This window comes from Mandrillus leucophaeus, unplaced genomic scaffold, assembly GCF_000951045.1.
Source record: "Mandrillus leucophaeus isolate KB7577 unplaced genomic scaffold, Mleu.le_1.0 Scaffold347, whole genome shotgun sequence".
Classification (NCBI taxonomy): domain Eukaryota; kingdom Metazoa; phylum Chordata; class Mammalia; order Primates; family Cercopithecidae; genus Mandrillus; species Mandrillus leucophaeus.
In genome coordinates, this window is record NW_012103665.1 from 1,801,831 (window position 1) to 1,819,410 (window position 17,580).

Sequence of the window (17,580 nt, forward strand, 5' to 3'; positions counted from 1 at the left end):
CTTTCGTTAATAAACCAGAAAGTACACAAACACCAGGCCATTGGGAGCTAATTATGCACTTGAATACTTAGAGGTCAGCAAGGTATAGTGGCAGAAAGAGGGATTTCCACATCCGAGGCTCTTTGACGGTTACTTAGTGCAAGCCTCAGTGGAATAATCTGTAAATTGAGGATGTAGTGGTTCAAGTTAGAGGAATTTGTCAAAGGCAGTACCTTCCAGATGCTTCGTGTTGTTACCATGAGCTCAGGACTGTACACGTGGTTGCCACTTGTTAGCTCTCAGCAGAGATAAGCTGCATACGGCTGACATAGTTGGATAAATTGAGAAAGTAGGTGACTAAATGCCAGAATAAGTGGTACAGACGATGAGTGCTCACGAAATTTGGAAAAAGGGACGATGGTGACTAGAAATGAAAGAGCCGCGAGTTCATGTAATTGGGGGCTGTTCTAAGGGTAAGGAAGCAAAGTCTAAGAACGATTTTCCTCCAGCCTCCTTACAGGGGAAGAGACAGGGGATTCAAAAGTAGAACTCAAGTAGCCGTACTTCTGTGTCCAGCTGCATGCACTTGTTAGGTGTATTTGCACTGAATCTGAAACTTGAGCGTGCATCAGAATCACCCAGTGGGTTTGCACCCCCCCTGCCCCCACCCACACCCCCAGTTCTTGTGTCTAGGTTGGGCCAATAATTTGCATTTCTGACAAGTGACAGGTGATGTTGTTGATGCTGCTGGTCTAGGAACCACGCGTTGAGACCCACTGCCATAGCCAGAGTCTCACTGCCCATTTTTTTGGTTTTGTTTTCTGTTTTGCTACAGAGAGCCCAAGAGGATGAGCTGGTTAAAATAAGAAAGTATTATGAGACATCCAAAGAAGAAGAACTGAAGCTGCTGGATAAACCTGAGCAGTAAGGATACTTAACACTTTTCTGTTAGGCCAAAAGGAGAACTGCAATTTCTGTCTTCTTGTCTCCCAGCTCAGAATAAGCAAATCTCAACTGTGCAGCCAGCTAAATCACAACACCGTCATTCCTGTGACCTATTGCGTGCAGCAGGATGACCCTGCCGCCGGGAAAAGCAGCGCTGAGATTTGTGCTGTTGGACAGTGTGTCTCACCCCCTCCCCCACCCCACGAGACTCCCCTTTCTTGTTCTAACAACTTGTTAATTCCTCCTAGACTAAACATTTTGACCAAAAGGGTAACTGAGGAAGGAAGAAGGCATTGTTCTGTTTAAGGTTCTGCTGATGTAGCTATGAAGATGATCTCAGAGTCACAGAATTCAAATTTATTTTCCTAAAGGTCATATCCAGTAAATGCAGCCTGAATGTGCCAGCTTTTCCCCAAACTTCTTCACCTGCTCTGCCCAAATGTGGCTTTTTCTCACCCTCACTCTGTACTCTTCTCTCCAGTCACTGTCTATAGCTGCGTGCTCTGTCGTTTGCGATGCCGTTCCATAGGCTTTGAAGACCCAGAACTCTGGGGTGTAACTGGGTGACTCTTAGGGTCTCGAAGCCACAGATAAGCTCCTGGGGCTCTGCAACCCCACGCCCCTGCCCAGCTTTCCACGGCCTGGGACTCTGTGAGACTGTAAAATGGGTTCAGAGGACACAGGGGCCTCTTTTGCCTGTTGCTACCTTGAGTTTTTTTGTCCAATTCAGGCCAACCCTCTCAACCTAGAGTTGAGGCACGTGTAGAAAAAGAAGCAGAAATGGAGTGATCAGATCAGGGTTACAGGTCGGCCCTAGAAGCTTCCGGGGTTCTCTGGCTTGCACTGGAGTTCCATGCCTTATCCCCCGGGTCCTCTAGAAACCCTGGGCCACAGACTGGTACCGGCCCGTGGCCTGTTAGGAACCAGGCCACACGGCAGGAGGTGAGTGATAGACAAGCTGGCATTACGGCCTGAGCCTCGCCTCCTGTCAGATCCGCAGCAGCATCAGATTCTCATAGGAGCACAGACCCTATTGTGAACTGCACATGCAGTTGCACACAAGCTCCTTATGAGAATCCAATGATGATCTGTCACTGACTTCCATCACCCCCAGATGGGACCATCTAGTTGCAGGAAGACACGCTCAGGGTTCCCACTCATTCTAGATTATGCTCAGTTGTATAATTATTTCATTATATATTACAATATAATAATAATGGAAATAAAGTGCACAATAAATGTAATGTGCTTGAATCATCTCGAAACCATCCCACCCTCCAGCCCCAACCCCTGGCCTGTGGAAAAATTGTCTTCCTCGAAACTGGCCCCTGTGCTAAAAGGGTTGGGCACAGCTGCTCTAGAATACCTCAGTCCCCGTGGATGCGTGGGTACTTAGACTCAGGAAAACATCTCTGAATGACTGGGGATGGGAATCGGGAAGAGAATTCTGGGTTTACCCAGTTAATGACAAACCCACATGGTGGTTCTGGGAACCTTGGATGACTTGCTCTCACATGGAGGATGGTCCAAGACCCCCCCTCAAAGTAGGTTTCTAAAGCCTAGGAATGCTGTGAATCAAGTCAAGTGCTGTCTTGGTCCACTGACTTGAGACACCTTCCTTACCAATCCCTACCCTCAACTGTTCCTATGGTCTATTTCCAATCATATTCCTAATATAACAGATGAATCCCTCTTATGGTGCTAATGACTGAAAGTAAAGTGACTAATAATGGGATATTTCAACACTGAAAAGGCCATGGGGATGTATTGGGGCACAGTCGGCATCTCAGGCACTTGGGTCGTGCTGGTTATACCAAGTTACACAGTCATATTCTCCTCTAAGCCTGGAGTTGGCAAACCTTTCCTGTGAAGGACTAGATAGTAAGTATTTTAGGCTCTGTGACTTACGGGATGTTACAAATACTCAAGTCAGCCATTGCAGTACCAAAGCAACCACAGGCAATATATACACAAATGGGTGTTGCTGTGCCCCAATGAAATTTTACTTATGAACACTGACATTTGAATTTCATATTATTTTTACATGTCATAAAATGTCGTCCTTCTATTGATTCTTTTTTCAACAATTTAAAAACGTAAACATTGTTCTTAATTCACGGGCTATACAGAAACAAGTGGTGGCCTGGTTTTGGCTCATGGACTGCAATTTGCCAGCCCCTTAACCCCGGAGCAGCCCTTGCTCTAAGCCGTGGGAATGGCTTATCCGGTGAAATGAACAGGCAGGGAGGGATCATGTGTTTCTGCTACTGTCCTAATTATTGTTGCCATTGCCGGGACTTAGATAATGGTAGCAGGTAATTAACACACAGCTTAGTCTTGTTTTCTATACTGATGGTCTAGATAGAAAAGCATTTTAACGTTTACAAATGGTCATTGCAATGGCTTCATGAACACACAACCCTGGCAAAAAGGACTGTCATGCTATGCTGGTGAGGTGACATGCCTGGGCTCAGTTGCAGGAGGGTGAGGCACGGATAGATGGGGGCCTTCAGACCTAGGTGCATTTCATCTTTGCTACCGACCTCCTGCACAAACCAGCATTTGTTTGATTTATGCCACTCTGATTCTCTGGCAACTTATTTGCCATTAACTCCAAGTGAGTCGACTATAAGCATGTTTTACATACTGGAAAATATGAATCATTTATAGTTTTAACGTTCCAGTTTCCTAAGAGTCCTGTGGTGCCCAGTCCTATAAATCAGAGCATGGAGAGGCTGGCCTCATCACTCACCTCATCAACTCTCTTACACTCCAGTGCCACATTTAGAAAGCCATTCCCCACAGAGGTGTCATCTGCTTGGGACCAGGCTGTCTGAGAACCACTCCCGCTAGGGATGGCCCTTGACTCTTGTGCTGCCTGGTGATGGTTGTGAGGTGAGGCTCTATGGGTTTAATTAGGTCTGGTACACGCTCCTCATGGCCTAGGGTAAGAACATTATACACAGCCTATTGTGATGTTTCATGAAGGTCCACAGCTGCCTTGGGACCCCCACAGAGTAGGCTGTGTTAGTGTACTCCTCCGTCGAAGAATGCAGGTTGCAACATTCAGTTATGCTGTATGTATCACCTCTGTGCACATGCACCTTAGGTCATACCATTCAGAAGCTTAGGGATAATAAATCAAATGTTAGTCCCTTAAAAACAATGGGCCACATTGCATCATTCCACCTGTCAGCTGAGTTGCTGCTGTAGATGTGTAACCCAAATAATGTGAGACACAGAACTTCTTTCATGTATTAGAAGTTGAAGTTGCAGTCCCTCCTGGAAATATTAGCCTACACTGGAGAAAGAAGGGAAGCATCCCTCATTCGTGGCTTCTTTTGGGAATATTTACTCTTCTTTCTTACTGAACCTAGAATGTAATGTTAGATAGCCCAAAAGGAACTCGATCCATAAATATTCCTAAGTACCAAAGCTCAGTGTCCAAGATCCTGTGCTTGGGAATATTTAAGAGAGTTACTGTGTTTGCTTTTGTGGGTAGAGGATAAAACAGTAGTGGGGCAGGGCAGGGAAAGATAAGATATTTACCAGATGCTTGCTTCACAGCCTTCAAAGTAACCCATACCTCTGGTACCTTAGCAGATAAATAAGAGAGGAGCTATGATGCTCCTTGCATGGCTGTTTTTGGATGGCAAGGGTCGTAAAACCCAGTTTTTTTCCTCCAAATTTGCTTCTTTATTATTTTGTGTTTTCACTATATCAAATATCCAAGCCAAAACTGCAAAGTCATCCTGGGCTCTTCAAAACATCTCTTTGGATTAGATTACTCTGGGTCTTGCCACCTTGGTAGCTTCCTCATCCATTTGCCCCTCTCCATTCACACCGCAAGCCCCTCTTACCTTTCCTCTTGGAAGACTACAGCTGTGGTCTAGGAGGTCTCCCAGCCTCAAATTTCCTATGCCATCCAATCAGCTGAGCTGCTGCCATGGAGATTTTCTACAACAAAAAGCGGAAACTGTCACCTTCCGGTTTAAAACCCTTCATTCGTTCAGAAGTTTAAACCCCGTATTTTAGAATACAGAACACAATTTTAGCATCTGCCCTCTGCTCACTTCCCCCACCCATACCATTCAGCCTGTCTTGGCTCTCCCGGCAGTTTCTCACATGTTGTGCATGAGCATCACGGGGCTCCGGGGACCCTGGCTGACAGTGTTCCCCCCATGACACTTGAGTGTCCTGCATTTGCTTTCCTAGCTCCTCTTCTGGATCTGTCACCGAGAGCACTCATTCACACTCCACAGTAATCACTGATTTACTTCTCAGATTATCAAGACGGGATTGTAAATTAAGCTCTATTCTCAGATTTTAGCATGGTCCCTGACACACTGCAAATGCTCATACATTCCTAAAGGACAGACTGACATTCTTGGTGACTGATCGCTAGTATTAATTTTCAGTTCTTTCCAAAAGTAATGTAAAATTATGGTCTTTTCTATACCCTCCAACTCTTTGTATGGGTTGCAGACCCCTCTGCATAAAGAGGACATTGGAACATTAAGATTCTTTAAGAGCTTTTCCAGTGCAAGCCCTAACCCCAGAAAGGCTTTAATCCTAGAGAGCCTTGCAGTTCTATCTTACCCTTTCTTGTGCAACATACATTAATAAGACTATGGTCTTGTGTCCTCATATTGGTCCTGTGCTTCCTCCTTTGAGATTAGTTATAGGTAACTATTCATTGAGCATTTTCTGTTTCCATCTAAGTCCTTTTTGGTGAGCTGAGGCATTGATCTGTATATTTTCCCAGGTGGTGTCTGTCACTGCTTCGCTCACTGTAATAGGAAATGTACATGCTCTGGGAACTTGGGTCCTGAATGACGTCTCATGGTCACATTTAGCAGGGGAGAAATGCACGGCCCTTCTTTCAAAATAGCTCAGCATCTGAATAAATACATCCTCCCCAGACTCTACAGGATCAAATGCTGTCAGTCCTATGAGCTTTTTGCTTCTTAGATTTATTTGTGAAAACTGATGATGCCCCTGATTTCAGTAATGATAAATGAATAAATTGTTTAATGTTATATCATTAAGAAGTAATTTACACAGAGTTTAACTTTTTCATCTTGTCCTAATGCAGAATTCCTATGAGTTTCCATGTTTATACTCCATCATATAATTTTCATGATAATGGGTTATTGAACTTTAAAACAAGATTGTGTTTTCTCTTATGGGTATTCCTTGCTTTCATTGAATGTCATCTTAAAAAAAAGATTGTGGATTATGACCTAGTTGTGGAATAAATATGAAATCAATTGATGTTAGAAATTTATTACAACTCAAATCTCCCTGAAGGTAGAGGTGGCACAGGGTATATAAGCGAAGAAAATATCTTTGGGTATAAAAAGAAGTAGGCTCCAGCTTTGTTCCTATGTAAAACCATTTTTGGTGAGAGATGGCAAAATTCCTTGGTAATGACATTATGAGTTGACCAAGAGTTTCAGAAATATCAGTTAATCATCATCTCAACTCCAAAATGAAATAAATGGCTGTTAGTAGATTTTCTCCTTTTCTGAATTCATGTCCAACTGTTTCCACCCATTTTCGTTTATACCCCTTCCTCTAGTGGTTGGCCTGGAGAATATGTAGCTCTTCCAACTTGGTTTTGTGAAGGGAACCAGTGCCCAACTGCTCAGACAGTGAGCTACTGTGTGGAGCTCAGTACTCACCTTTAGCTTTTAAGATCTGTTTTGCCATATTTTTAAGGAAACTTTAGGTTGTCTACTTAATGAGTGCCTGCTTTGTTCTAAATACTGAGTTGTAAACTATGTCTGTATGTGTAAGTTAATGTGAAAAAGTAAACAAATATCTGGAGAATGTGATCATTATAGACCATTATGTAACTCACTGAGCAAAAATAGTAGCAATATCATTTCAGTAAGAGATTTTTTTTTTAAATCACTTGTCTGTAGACATTTGCCTCAAGTTTTCAGTTTGCTTAGCCTGTATAAATACACCTTTAGAGAATGCTGTATTATGAGGGAGTTTATTGTATAATTTTTCTCGTATGTTGAAGACTAGGGCTTTCCATTTGGCTTTAGTTTCTTGTTTGGGCAGCAGGAGATAGATAACTTGTTTAGTATACTTGTTAACTTTCTGTTCCCGAAGAAATTTATGTACCATACATTTATTCATCATGATAGAACCCCTTTAAAAAGCAGCCCTGTTGTCAGCAATGGAACCCATGCCCTTGGAATTCCTTGAGTCTACCTATCTGCCACATTTTATAATTGTTAAGTTCAGATTGTTAGATAAGGAATGTTCCCAAAGTGGATCTTTTTGAGCTGTCTTTTTATTTTCTTTGTGATTATATATGAAAGTAGATGACATATTTTCTTTTTTACAGATTTTTACATGAGTTAGCCCAGATTCCTAATTTTGCTGAGCGTGCCCAGTGCATAATCTTCAGATCTGTCTTTTCTGAGGGTATCACCTCCTTGCACAGAAAGGTAGAGATCATCACACGAGCTTCTAAGGTATGTTTACTGTCTAATTTAAAAGATAGCCTTGTTCTGAAGAGCAAAGGAGAAAGTGGGAGAGACCACTTTAGTGCCATTATAGAAACCTTTTTGGACTCATATTAAATGTTTTTCTAAGTGTAAATTTGATGATTATCTTGCCCAAGTGTGTGTATGTGTGTGTGTGTGCACACACATGTGTGTGTATGAGAGAGAGGGAGAGAAAAGGAGATGCAGATGGATGAAGAGGGAGAAGGAGGGAAAAAAATGACGCTTTTACAGATTGCTTCTAAAAAACTCTGAATATCTTCCAAAGTACATACTGGCCACTAAAAAACAATCTAAATAGCATGGTCTGTTTCCTGTTTTACAATTTGGATTGCAGAAGAGGTTTTACTTTAGATCCATGCATTTGATTATCTGAAATGTGTCAACCTAATAAGAGGATTCTAGACACTTGATAAGTGAAATAAATGACTGACAATGAGTCATTGGCAAATAAGTATTTGCTGGCTTTACTACACTGGTGTTCATTATAAGGTTAACTTCTAGCACCTGGCTTTTTCTCACAGTTGACCCATGCTCTTAAGGACACGTTATTCCTCTCCACAAACACTGTAGTACTTTGTTCCTTATTTGGAGGCATGATTTTTTTTTCCACTAAGATATGAGATATTTCAGTAGAGAATAAATATTACCAAACTATAATTATACACTCACTAATAATACCTGACAGGCAGGAGCAGAAAAAGAAGTCTGCCTGGAGCTGCATTTTTCTTTCTTTCTTTTTTTTTTTTTTTTTGAGACAGAGTCTCACTCTTCTTGCCCAGGCTGGAGTGCAGTGACGTGATCTCGGTTCATTGCAACCTCTGCCTCCGGGGCTCAAGCGATTCTCTTGCCTCAGCCTCCCAAGTAGCTGGGATTACAGGTGCCTGCCATCAAGCCCAGCTAGTTTTTGTATTTTTAGTAGAGACGAGGTTTTACCATGTTGGCCAGGCTGGTCTTGAACTCCAGACCTCAGGCAATCCACCCACCTCAGCCTCCCAAAGTGCTGGGATTACAGGCGTGAGCCACTGTGCCCAGCCATCACTTTTTTTACCCTGAAATAAGGGGGGATAAAATGTGAATTAAGACTATAAAGAAAAGAAGTTTCAATTGGAAAATTGTAATTGAAGTAAAAAATAAATAAGAGGACAAACAAATGAGACAGGGAGCCAAAGAAAATCCTAAGCAGCTTGAAATTGTAAAAGTTAAATAGACATATAACAAGCACTTAATAAATGTAAGTTTAATAAATTTATTAAAGATGGCCTACTGCCTTAAAATGCATTATTGCAGTTTACCTCTGAAAATTATATCCAGGGATAAAGAAGAACATACTTCTTCTATATCTGCTCTGCATTTAACTGTATTGGTTATATAGATAAATAGTCTGAAATACATCCTCAAAAGGTAAACCCCTTTCTACCTAGAAGTCATCAAAGGTTAAGCCTTACTATATATACCAACTCCTTTTTTACAACTTCTATTTTAAAATAAGTATTAAAAATTAAACTGGCTGAAATGAAAATATAAAACCAATAGTTAATCCTCATGTGTTAAAACGTGCACTGTTTATAATTAATTTGTTGAGTGGGTAGAAAAAATGGCTGTTAATGTGTTTGTAAAGACACTTACGGCTTAGTGAAGTGTGGTTTTCATTTCACCAACTGTTAATTCTGTTGGTACCAAGCCTCCCAACAGCCTACTGAGCACTCGGTAAATATTTGTTACTGAATGAACATGGGTACATTTGGCGTTCAGCTCCGTAATAATTGGTGTTTGCCATCACAGGGCTTGCTGCACATGAAGAGTGTGAAGGATATTTTAGCTCTCATTCTGGCTTTTGGAAATTATATGAACGGAGGAAATAGGACTCGGGGACAAGCCGATGGATATAGCTTAGAAATTCTGCCCAAACTCAAGGATGTCAAAAGTCGGGTATCTATTTTTCGTAATAAGTTTCCATGATCTGCCATTATTTTCTTTCTTTACCTTTAATTTTGAAAAACTTATTCCAGATTGTTCCGTTTATCTCTCTCCTCCCCTTAACATCAATCATTTATATTAGAGCGTACGTTTTTTTTTTGTTTGTTTCTTTTCACTTTTGAATGAAGAGGTTTTTTTTCACATTAGACCTTATTTTCAGTGACCCAATTCCCATCTTCGTGTGCTCTGACATACACAACTAGGTATTCAGCTGCTACTCAGTGAGAGAACAAAACAGATAGTATACAGTACCAGGATCCTGCAAAGGCTGGAGGCTCTTTGGGTTTGGGGTTTAGGCTACTAGTAGTATACTCATTCCTGAATGGCAGAGCCATGGTGAATCACCAAGTTTTTGCCACAACAATTGGGCTGGGGTCTACTGTCGAGCTCTCTGAGCCTGGCTATCCCTTGGCTCCACACCCCTGCGGAGCTACCTCTTTAGAAACAACCAGCCCATATCTAGGCGTCCCATGAGGGGCGGGGGTGCAGGGAGGGGAAACACACAGGCAAATTAGAATTAGACCCCAGTGAACAGGACACAAAGGCTGCCTTGTGGGAGGGCCTGCTCCCCCCGAGGCCTCCCGGGGTCGTAAAGTGGCGTGGCGCTCCGCTTAAGCTGGCCTGGATGGTTTTTCACACCATTAAGAACACACGTTTTTTGAAAGATGGGAAGGGAGGGGTGCTTTTCTGTTCTAGGCCCTGGTTCCCTTCAGCACTCCCTGCCCCCGCCTGTCTTGGCTTTATGCCAGAAAATGCAAGGAGACAATGTTTTTTGTTTGTTTTAGCCATTATTTCAGAAGTTTGAGGGATCGTCTGTTTGTTGTTCCCCAAACAGGATAGTGTCATTTCTTTATGTAGCCGGCATAATAAATGGATGGGCTAAAGCAGAGGAAGGAAAACCTGCCAGCATCGAAGAGAAAGCCAGTTTTCACAAATCAGAAGTTTCTCAACCTGAGATTTTCATCTCTCAACCATGTAACATGACAGTTTCATGGGAATGATTTTCATGTACATTTCTCTTTTAAACCTAGGATAACGGGATTAATCTGGTGGACTACGTTGTTAAGTATTACCTGCGTTACTATGATCAGGTAAGAAATGGCATTACGTGGAAAACTTTCAACTCTTACTCATTGTTGGTATTCGTATGTTGGATGATGGATAGATGGATGGATGAATTGCAAGCCCAACATAGAATATGAGAGCTCTCCAGCTTGTTTTACAGATGAGCACACTGAAACCAAGAGAGTTTAGTTGACTTATGGAGAGAAGCGTTATTCAGTGGTGTAAATCTACGGAGTCTCAATCGACTGTATAACACAGCTTCAGAGAGACCCCTAGTTGTCTTAGTGCTTTATGGCCAGATTGTGAGGTTCTCTGTGGAATCTAGAGCCACTCAGTAATTGGTTCTAGTTGAAACTGTATTTGGATGATACAGAGCAAAATAGGAAAGTTAAGACTCAGTAATATCCAATATTTTATCAGTAACGAATCTATGAACAGGCTGAAGATGTAGAATTTGAAAAATCCTTCTTTTCTGCTTAGAGGCCTTTTGCAATTAGAAACAAACATTTCTGTGTGAATCCATCTGAGCAGAATTTTCTATTTTATTCCTTTTTGTTAAATGGAGAACAAGAAGTTGTAATTTTGAGAAGAAAGAGGTACTGTTGTAAGACGTTAAGAAATACAGCGATCAATATGAATGGTAAAAGTCTCAAAGTAAATGCTGTCAGGACTCCTGCCTAACCATCCATGTAAGCAGAATTGTTCCTAGGCATCGAGGGAAGAATAGTAAAGATCCCAGGGCCTTTTAATAGGCCTACAGTTTCATCCAGAAGACAAGTGAGGCACTGATGAACTCCATAATACTGTCTTCTACCCTCCTGGTAGGCTTATCTAACTATTTTCACTATACCTATAGCCAGGTTCATCATTTCCACCTCCCCAAACTTTTCCCTGATTTCTGTTAAGAATATCGTAGTTTTTGATAGTTTTTGGTCATTCAGGCATGAAACCTTGTCCTTCTCTGGCTCCTCTCTGTCCTTCCACTGAGTTTGTTTCTGATGTCCTTCCTTGTTTTGTTTTGTTTTGTTTTATTTTCCTGCAGACCTCAGCTTACCCAGGTTTTAAGATCGCTCACCTGGAGAATTTCAGTTGCTTTCCAGCTCAGCTCTATCTCTAGGTTCTACCACTCTAGGCCATCCCACACCCTCTTTACACAGCTCTGATCATACTGCTTTTCTACTCAAAACAGAAGTGGCTCCCCATTTTCAAGTGAATGAAGACTCTACCAATGTAATTCCAATCTTTTACAACCTTGCTTTTATTACTTTCCCTCTACACGTATCCTGTGATCCAACTCAGGACCTGATGTTTTCCACACACACCCTGTGCTTTCTTCCTAATGTGTTTTTTACTTCTGATGTTCTCCCTAACTGAAAGTATCTTTGTCTCTAGCCTTTTTATAAAACTTCCCTTTTTTCTCATTACTCCTCTCTGGAAATAATAAATTTAAAGATTTTTTGAGAAAAATTTCCCGGTACCATTACCAATATATGTGTTACAGACTTAACCATAAAAGTACCAGACCTTTGTGAATAAATTTATATAATTTTACTGAAAGTCATAAAATTTAAAAACATAGAGTGAAGAAAAGAAAAACCCAATTTTTAAAAATTGGGTAATGGGCTTGAATAGACATTTCTCCAAATAAGACAAACAAATAGCCAACAGGTGCCAACATCACTGATCGTTCAGGGACATGCAAATCAAAACCACAGTGAGATATCCCATTATGCCTTTTACGATGGCTGTTAATCAAAACCAAAACCCAAACCCTACCACACGGAAAATAGCAAATGTTGACAAGGATGTAGAAAAAATGGAACCAGTTAGTACCATTGGTGGGAATATAAAATGGTGGAGCTGCTATGGAAAACAGTAAGGAATTTCCTCAAAAAATTAAAAATAGAACTACCATATGATCAGACAATCTCATTTCTGGGTATTTGTCCAAAATAATTGAAACTAGGATCTCAAAGAGACATTTGCCCTCTCATATTCATTGAAACATTGTTCACAATAGCTGAGATTTGGAAACAATCTAAATGTCTGTCAATAGATGAATAGGTAAAGAAAATGCGTATATGTACTAGGGAATATTATTCAACCATAAAGAAGAAATAAGTTCTGTCATATGCTGCAATATGGGTCAGCCTTGAAGACATGCTAAGTGAATATAATCCAGTCACAGAAGGGCACATACTGCCTGATTCTACTTACATGAGTATCTATAGTAGTCAAACCAAAAGGAACAGAAAGTAGAATGAATGATGGGGGAATGGAGAATTGAGGATATGAAGCTTCAGTCATGTAAGATGAAAAAGTTCTAGAGATTTGTACAACAATGTGCTTATGGCTAACAATACTGTACACTTAAAAATTTAAGAGAATAGATACCATGTTATATGGGGGTTTTTTGTTTATTTTTTACCACAACAAGCAGTGGCACTATGTCCTCATGGTACCAGTCAAAATTCTAATCAACCTTAGAAGTTGACAAAATAATTTTAAATATTATATATAAAAATAATTAGATAAAAATTTGACCAGGATTTAAAAATGAAGACAGAATCATTCATTTACATATTCTAATATATTATAGAGCTATAATAATTAAAAGTGTAGAATGGTAGAATAACATCAAAAATCTTGAAGAACATGAAAAAGAAATCTCAGAAATGGATCTAAATAAATATGTGATAAAAGAGAAATTTCAAGTAATTGGGAAGAAAAAGAAATTCAGTTATCTCCTAGACCTCATACCAGAGTCCAGAGCAAATTTTTAAAGAGCAAAAGAGTTAAGTGTAGAAATAAACGAAAAATAAAATCAGTAAGACGTGACAAAAGTGTAGGTAAATACTGATTTTGAAGTAGCGAAATCCTTTCAAAGTGTTCAGTCTAAGGCGGAAACCATAAAAGGTGAGAATAACTTTCAATGCATAAAACTAAAAAACTTTAATTCCTAATTACAATTTTAAAATACTTTACTATCTCAAAAATGACTTAAAACCAAAATCAAAATAACATACTGGGAAAATGTTTACAACATAATAGACAATGAACTCTTGAGAATTAACAAGAAAAAAAACTTTCTTCCTTATTTTAAAAGAATGGCAAAATATATCACAGGCAATTTACAAAATACATATAGAAGACGTAAATTGCCAACTAGATATATAGAATTAGCACTGTAAATTGATCAAACCTTTCTCAGGACTGTCATATATGGTAAATCAGGTTATTCTGTATTTAAGATCTCTAAGTCAAATGGGACTCATATCTAGCCTGCCCTTGATTCACCAAATTATATGTCCTATAAAGGGCACACTTAAAACAAATTCACATAAAGATGCCATGTGCTTGTCGAGCTGTTTGCCCAGAAAGCTGTTCCCATCTACAGGGAACACATTTTCCTAATTTATACATATATGCTTTATGGGCAAGCAAGGTTGTGGGGTTTTTTTGTTTGTTTGTTTTTCTCTTTTTGATTTCCTTTTCCCCCCATTTTTTCATTTTTTCATTTTTTCCTTTTCTTTTTTCTTCATGTCAGACAGGTAATGTGTCCATATCATAACGAGGTTCGATGGTGGCGCATCTCACACATGCATACGAACACCCAGTCTATCACACTCATGAACTACAAAAGGATCCAAAGCAAGGTTTTCCACCTTTCTGTATCAAAAGTCCTAGAAATATGTGTAACCTTTTAAGAAATTTCTACCCTAAGAAAACAACTAAGGATTTAATGACTATTTACTTATAATAGCTTATAATAGCAAAATATTGGAAAAATTTTAGTAGGTGTACAATGATAGAGACCAAGGTCAAATAAATTGTTCTAGAGTCACACACTGGAATAATATACTCCCGTGGAGAGTGTATAGGAGAGAATGTAGTGGTATTAGAAAATATTTTTGATCTGTTTTTAATTTACAAGCATGTGTTTCAAAATAACATCCAGTATAGTACCCAATATGTAATAGATAAATATAAATACACACAATCACACAGAAAAACCTGAAAAAAATACATTAAAATGTTTCTTTCTGGATGTTAGGATTGTAAGGGGTTTTCTTTACTGTCTTCTGTCTTTCCATTACTAAACATAATGAACATGTATCCCTTTTGTAAAAGGGAAAAAAGATGCAGTGAAAAATAACTTAGTCTGATCTTACATGACCTTTCTATGAGGTCGTTGCTAACATCCTGATCTTTGAAGGAAGGCTTTGAAGCCCTCAGCTTTGAAGCCTGGAATTACTTTATTTGAATCTCTCTCAAGATGCCTCTTATTCTGCCTTGTATGTGTTTATGAGGAATTACCTATTATCTTGACATTGATTCTTGAGGTTCAGAATTCATTGTTGTCTCTCTCTCCCTCTCTCTTTTTTTTTTTTTTTTTGGTTTGAGATGGAGTCATGCTCTGTTGCCCAGGCTGCAGTGCAGTGATGCAGTCAGCTCACTGCAACCTCCGCCACTCAGGTTCAAGCAATTCTCGTGCCTCAGCCTCCCGAGTAGCTGGGACTACAGGCGTGCACCACCACGCCCAGCTAGTTTTTTGGTATTTTTTAGAAACGGGGTTTCACTATGTTGCCCAGGCTGGTCTCGAACTCCTGACCCCAAGTGATCCACCTACCTTAGCCTCCCAAAGTGCTGAGATTACAGGTGTGAGCCACCATGCCTGGCCGTTGTCTCTTTTTTATTGTTTGTAATACAGGTGTCTGATAAAACTTGCTGAACTGGATGTAATGTTAATATTCACAAATGTGGAATTCAAGTGGCATCTTTAGAGAACTAGATATAAGGAGATGAGAGCTGTTTTCTGGTGGAGTGAGGAAGGTGTATTTAGCTTCAGGAAATTAAGAAGCTGCAGCAGGCACATAAGCACGTACCCTAGGTTTTGACAGCAGGTACTAGTGTGGCAGAAGAGTTATCCTGAAGAATCTTTGAGGGTGACATTTCTAACCCTAGGTTGGCATGGTAGTGCCTACCTCAGCCAAGTCAGATGCATCGTGTGGGAAGGCTGAAATTTGCCTGTGGAGTATAGTTGTGGTTGAAAAGAGCTGAACCCGGTGGAATCAACTTCACAGAGGAAAATCTTACAATGAGAACAGTTTCAAACATGGGATGGCCCAATCTAGAAAAAATAAGCCCACATTAGTGTGGTGCTCTTCTGGCGTTTACTGTGCAAAATGCATTTCACTCAACAAGAGTGTAGAATTGTGTGATTTATGAAACTAGCTCTTTCCTCTAGGAGCCTAAGTGATGATTTCTGTGGTTAGTGGTGATGAGCAATTAGCTAGAGAAAGGTGACTCCTGCTCCCCGCTTCCTTCTTCTCATGCCTGGTTTTTGGTCCAAGTCTTGGTCTGTGAAATTTAAAGAAACCCATGTAGAGTCATGCCGTTTGAACTCTAATTAAGCAGCGTTCATAAGAGCTGCTACCAGCCTGATACATTTAGCAACATACGTTCCTCTTTTTCTAGCGTGCGTGCACACACAAACACACACACACACAATCAAAACCAAGACTGAATCTGATAAAGTTTTGAAAAATAGAAAGAAATACTATGTCTGAGTTCTTCTAGTGTAGATTAGCATGGAGCTTCGTAGTGAGGATCTTAGATGTTGTTCCATGTTGGCACTCAGACGAGAGTACTGCTTCTGTTTTAAAGTAGTAAAATAAGTATATGAAGATGGGAGGAAAAAAGTATATTGTGTCTAATAAAATGAAGAAAACTACCATATCCTAGCATCCCTAATGAAGCTAGTGGCCTTAAGGAGGAAGGGTCAAGAGGATTCCTGAAACCACAAGAAAACATAGTGATAAATTAGATGTCTCCTGCTAAAGGTACATACATCTCAGAACCATGTTTTATAGACCCTCTGTAGTAGTGCCCATCAACCAAAAATAAAGCTTATTGATATGCCAGATGTTGTTTACTATACCAAGAACAAGACACAGTTTCTGCCTCTGAAGTGTTTAGAGTCTAGTGGGGAAGATGTACAAGATAACATGGCAATTTAAAAATTAATGGTGATACATAAACTAGAATAGATGGATAAACCTAGAAGAGATGGATACATTCCTGGAAAAATACAATCCTCCTATCTTAAATCAGGAAGAATTAGATACCGTGAACAGACCAATAACAAGCAGCAAGAATTAAATGATAATTTAAAAATTACTAACAAAAAAAGGTCCAGGACCAGGTGGATTCACAGCAGAATTCTACCAGACATTCAAAGAAGAATTGGTACCAATCCTTTTGACCCTATTCCACAAGATAGAGAAAGAGGGAACGCTCCCTAATTCATTTTATGAAGCCAGTGTCACCCTGATACCAAAATCAGGAAAGGACATAACCAAAAACGAAAACTACAGACTGATACCCTTGTTGAACATAGATGGTAAAATCCTTAACAAAATGCTAGCTAACCGAATCCAACAATATATCAAAAAGGTAATCCACCATGATCAAGTGGGTTTCATACCAGGAATGCAGGGATGGTTTAACATATGCAAGTCAATAAATGTGACACACCACATAAACAGAATTAAGAACAAAAATCACATGATCATATCAATAGATGCAGAAAAAGCATTCAACAAAATCCAGCATCGCTTTATGATTAAAACTCTCAGCAAAATCTGCATACAGGGGACGTATCTTAATGTAATAAAAGCCATCTATGACAAGCCCCCAGCCAACATAGTACTAAATGGGGAAAAGTTGAAAGCATTCCCTCTGAGAACTGTAACAAGACAAGGATGCCCACTCACATCACTCCTCTTCAGCATAGTACTGGAAGTCCTAACCAGAGCAATTAAACAAGAGAAAGAAATAAAGGGTATCCAGATCAGTAAAGAGGAGGTCAAACTGTCACTGTTGGCTGACGATATGATTGTTTACCTTGAAAACCCTAAAGACTCCTCCAGAAAGCTCCTAGAACTGATAAAAGAATTCAGCAAAGTTTCCAGATACAAGATTAATGTACACAAATCAGTAGCTCTTCTATACACCAACAGTGACCAAGCAGAGAATCAAATCAAGAATTCAACCCCTTTTACAATAGCTGTAAATATATATATATATA

The 17,580-nt window shown here is 39.9% G+C and overlaps 1 protein-coding gene across 2 annotated transcripts in view; it reads left to right on the forward strand.

Moving 5' to 3' along the window:
* The window catches only part of FMN1 (formin 1), a 388,608-nt gene that overhangs the window by 252,253 nt on the left and 118,775 nt on the right, over positions 1–17,580 (forward strand). For both annotated transcript variants that reach the window (XM_011989115.1, XM_011989116.1), the window contains 4 exons: positions 815–903; positions 7,286–7,415; positions 9,231–9,377; positions 10,457–10,516. In XM_011989115.1, coding sequence (XP_011844505.1) covers positions 815–903; positions 7,286–7,415; positions 9,231–9,377; positions 10,457–10,516 — 426 coding nt within the window. The remainder of the gene's footprint in view (positions 1–814; positions 904–7,285; positions 7,416–9,230; positions 9,378–10,456; positions 10,517–17,580) is intronic.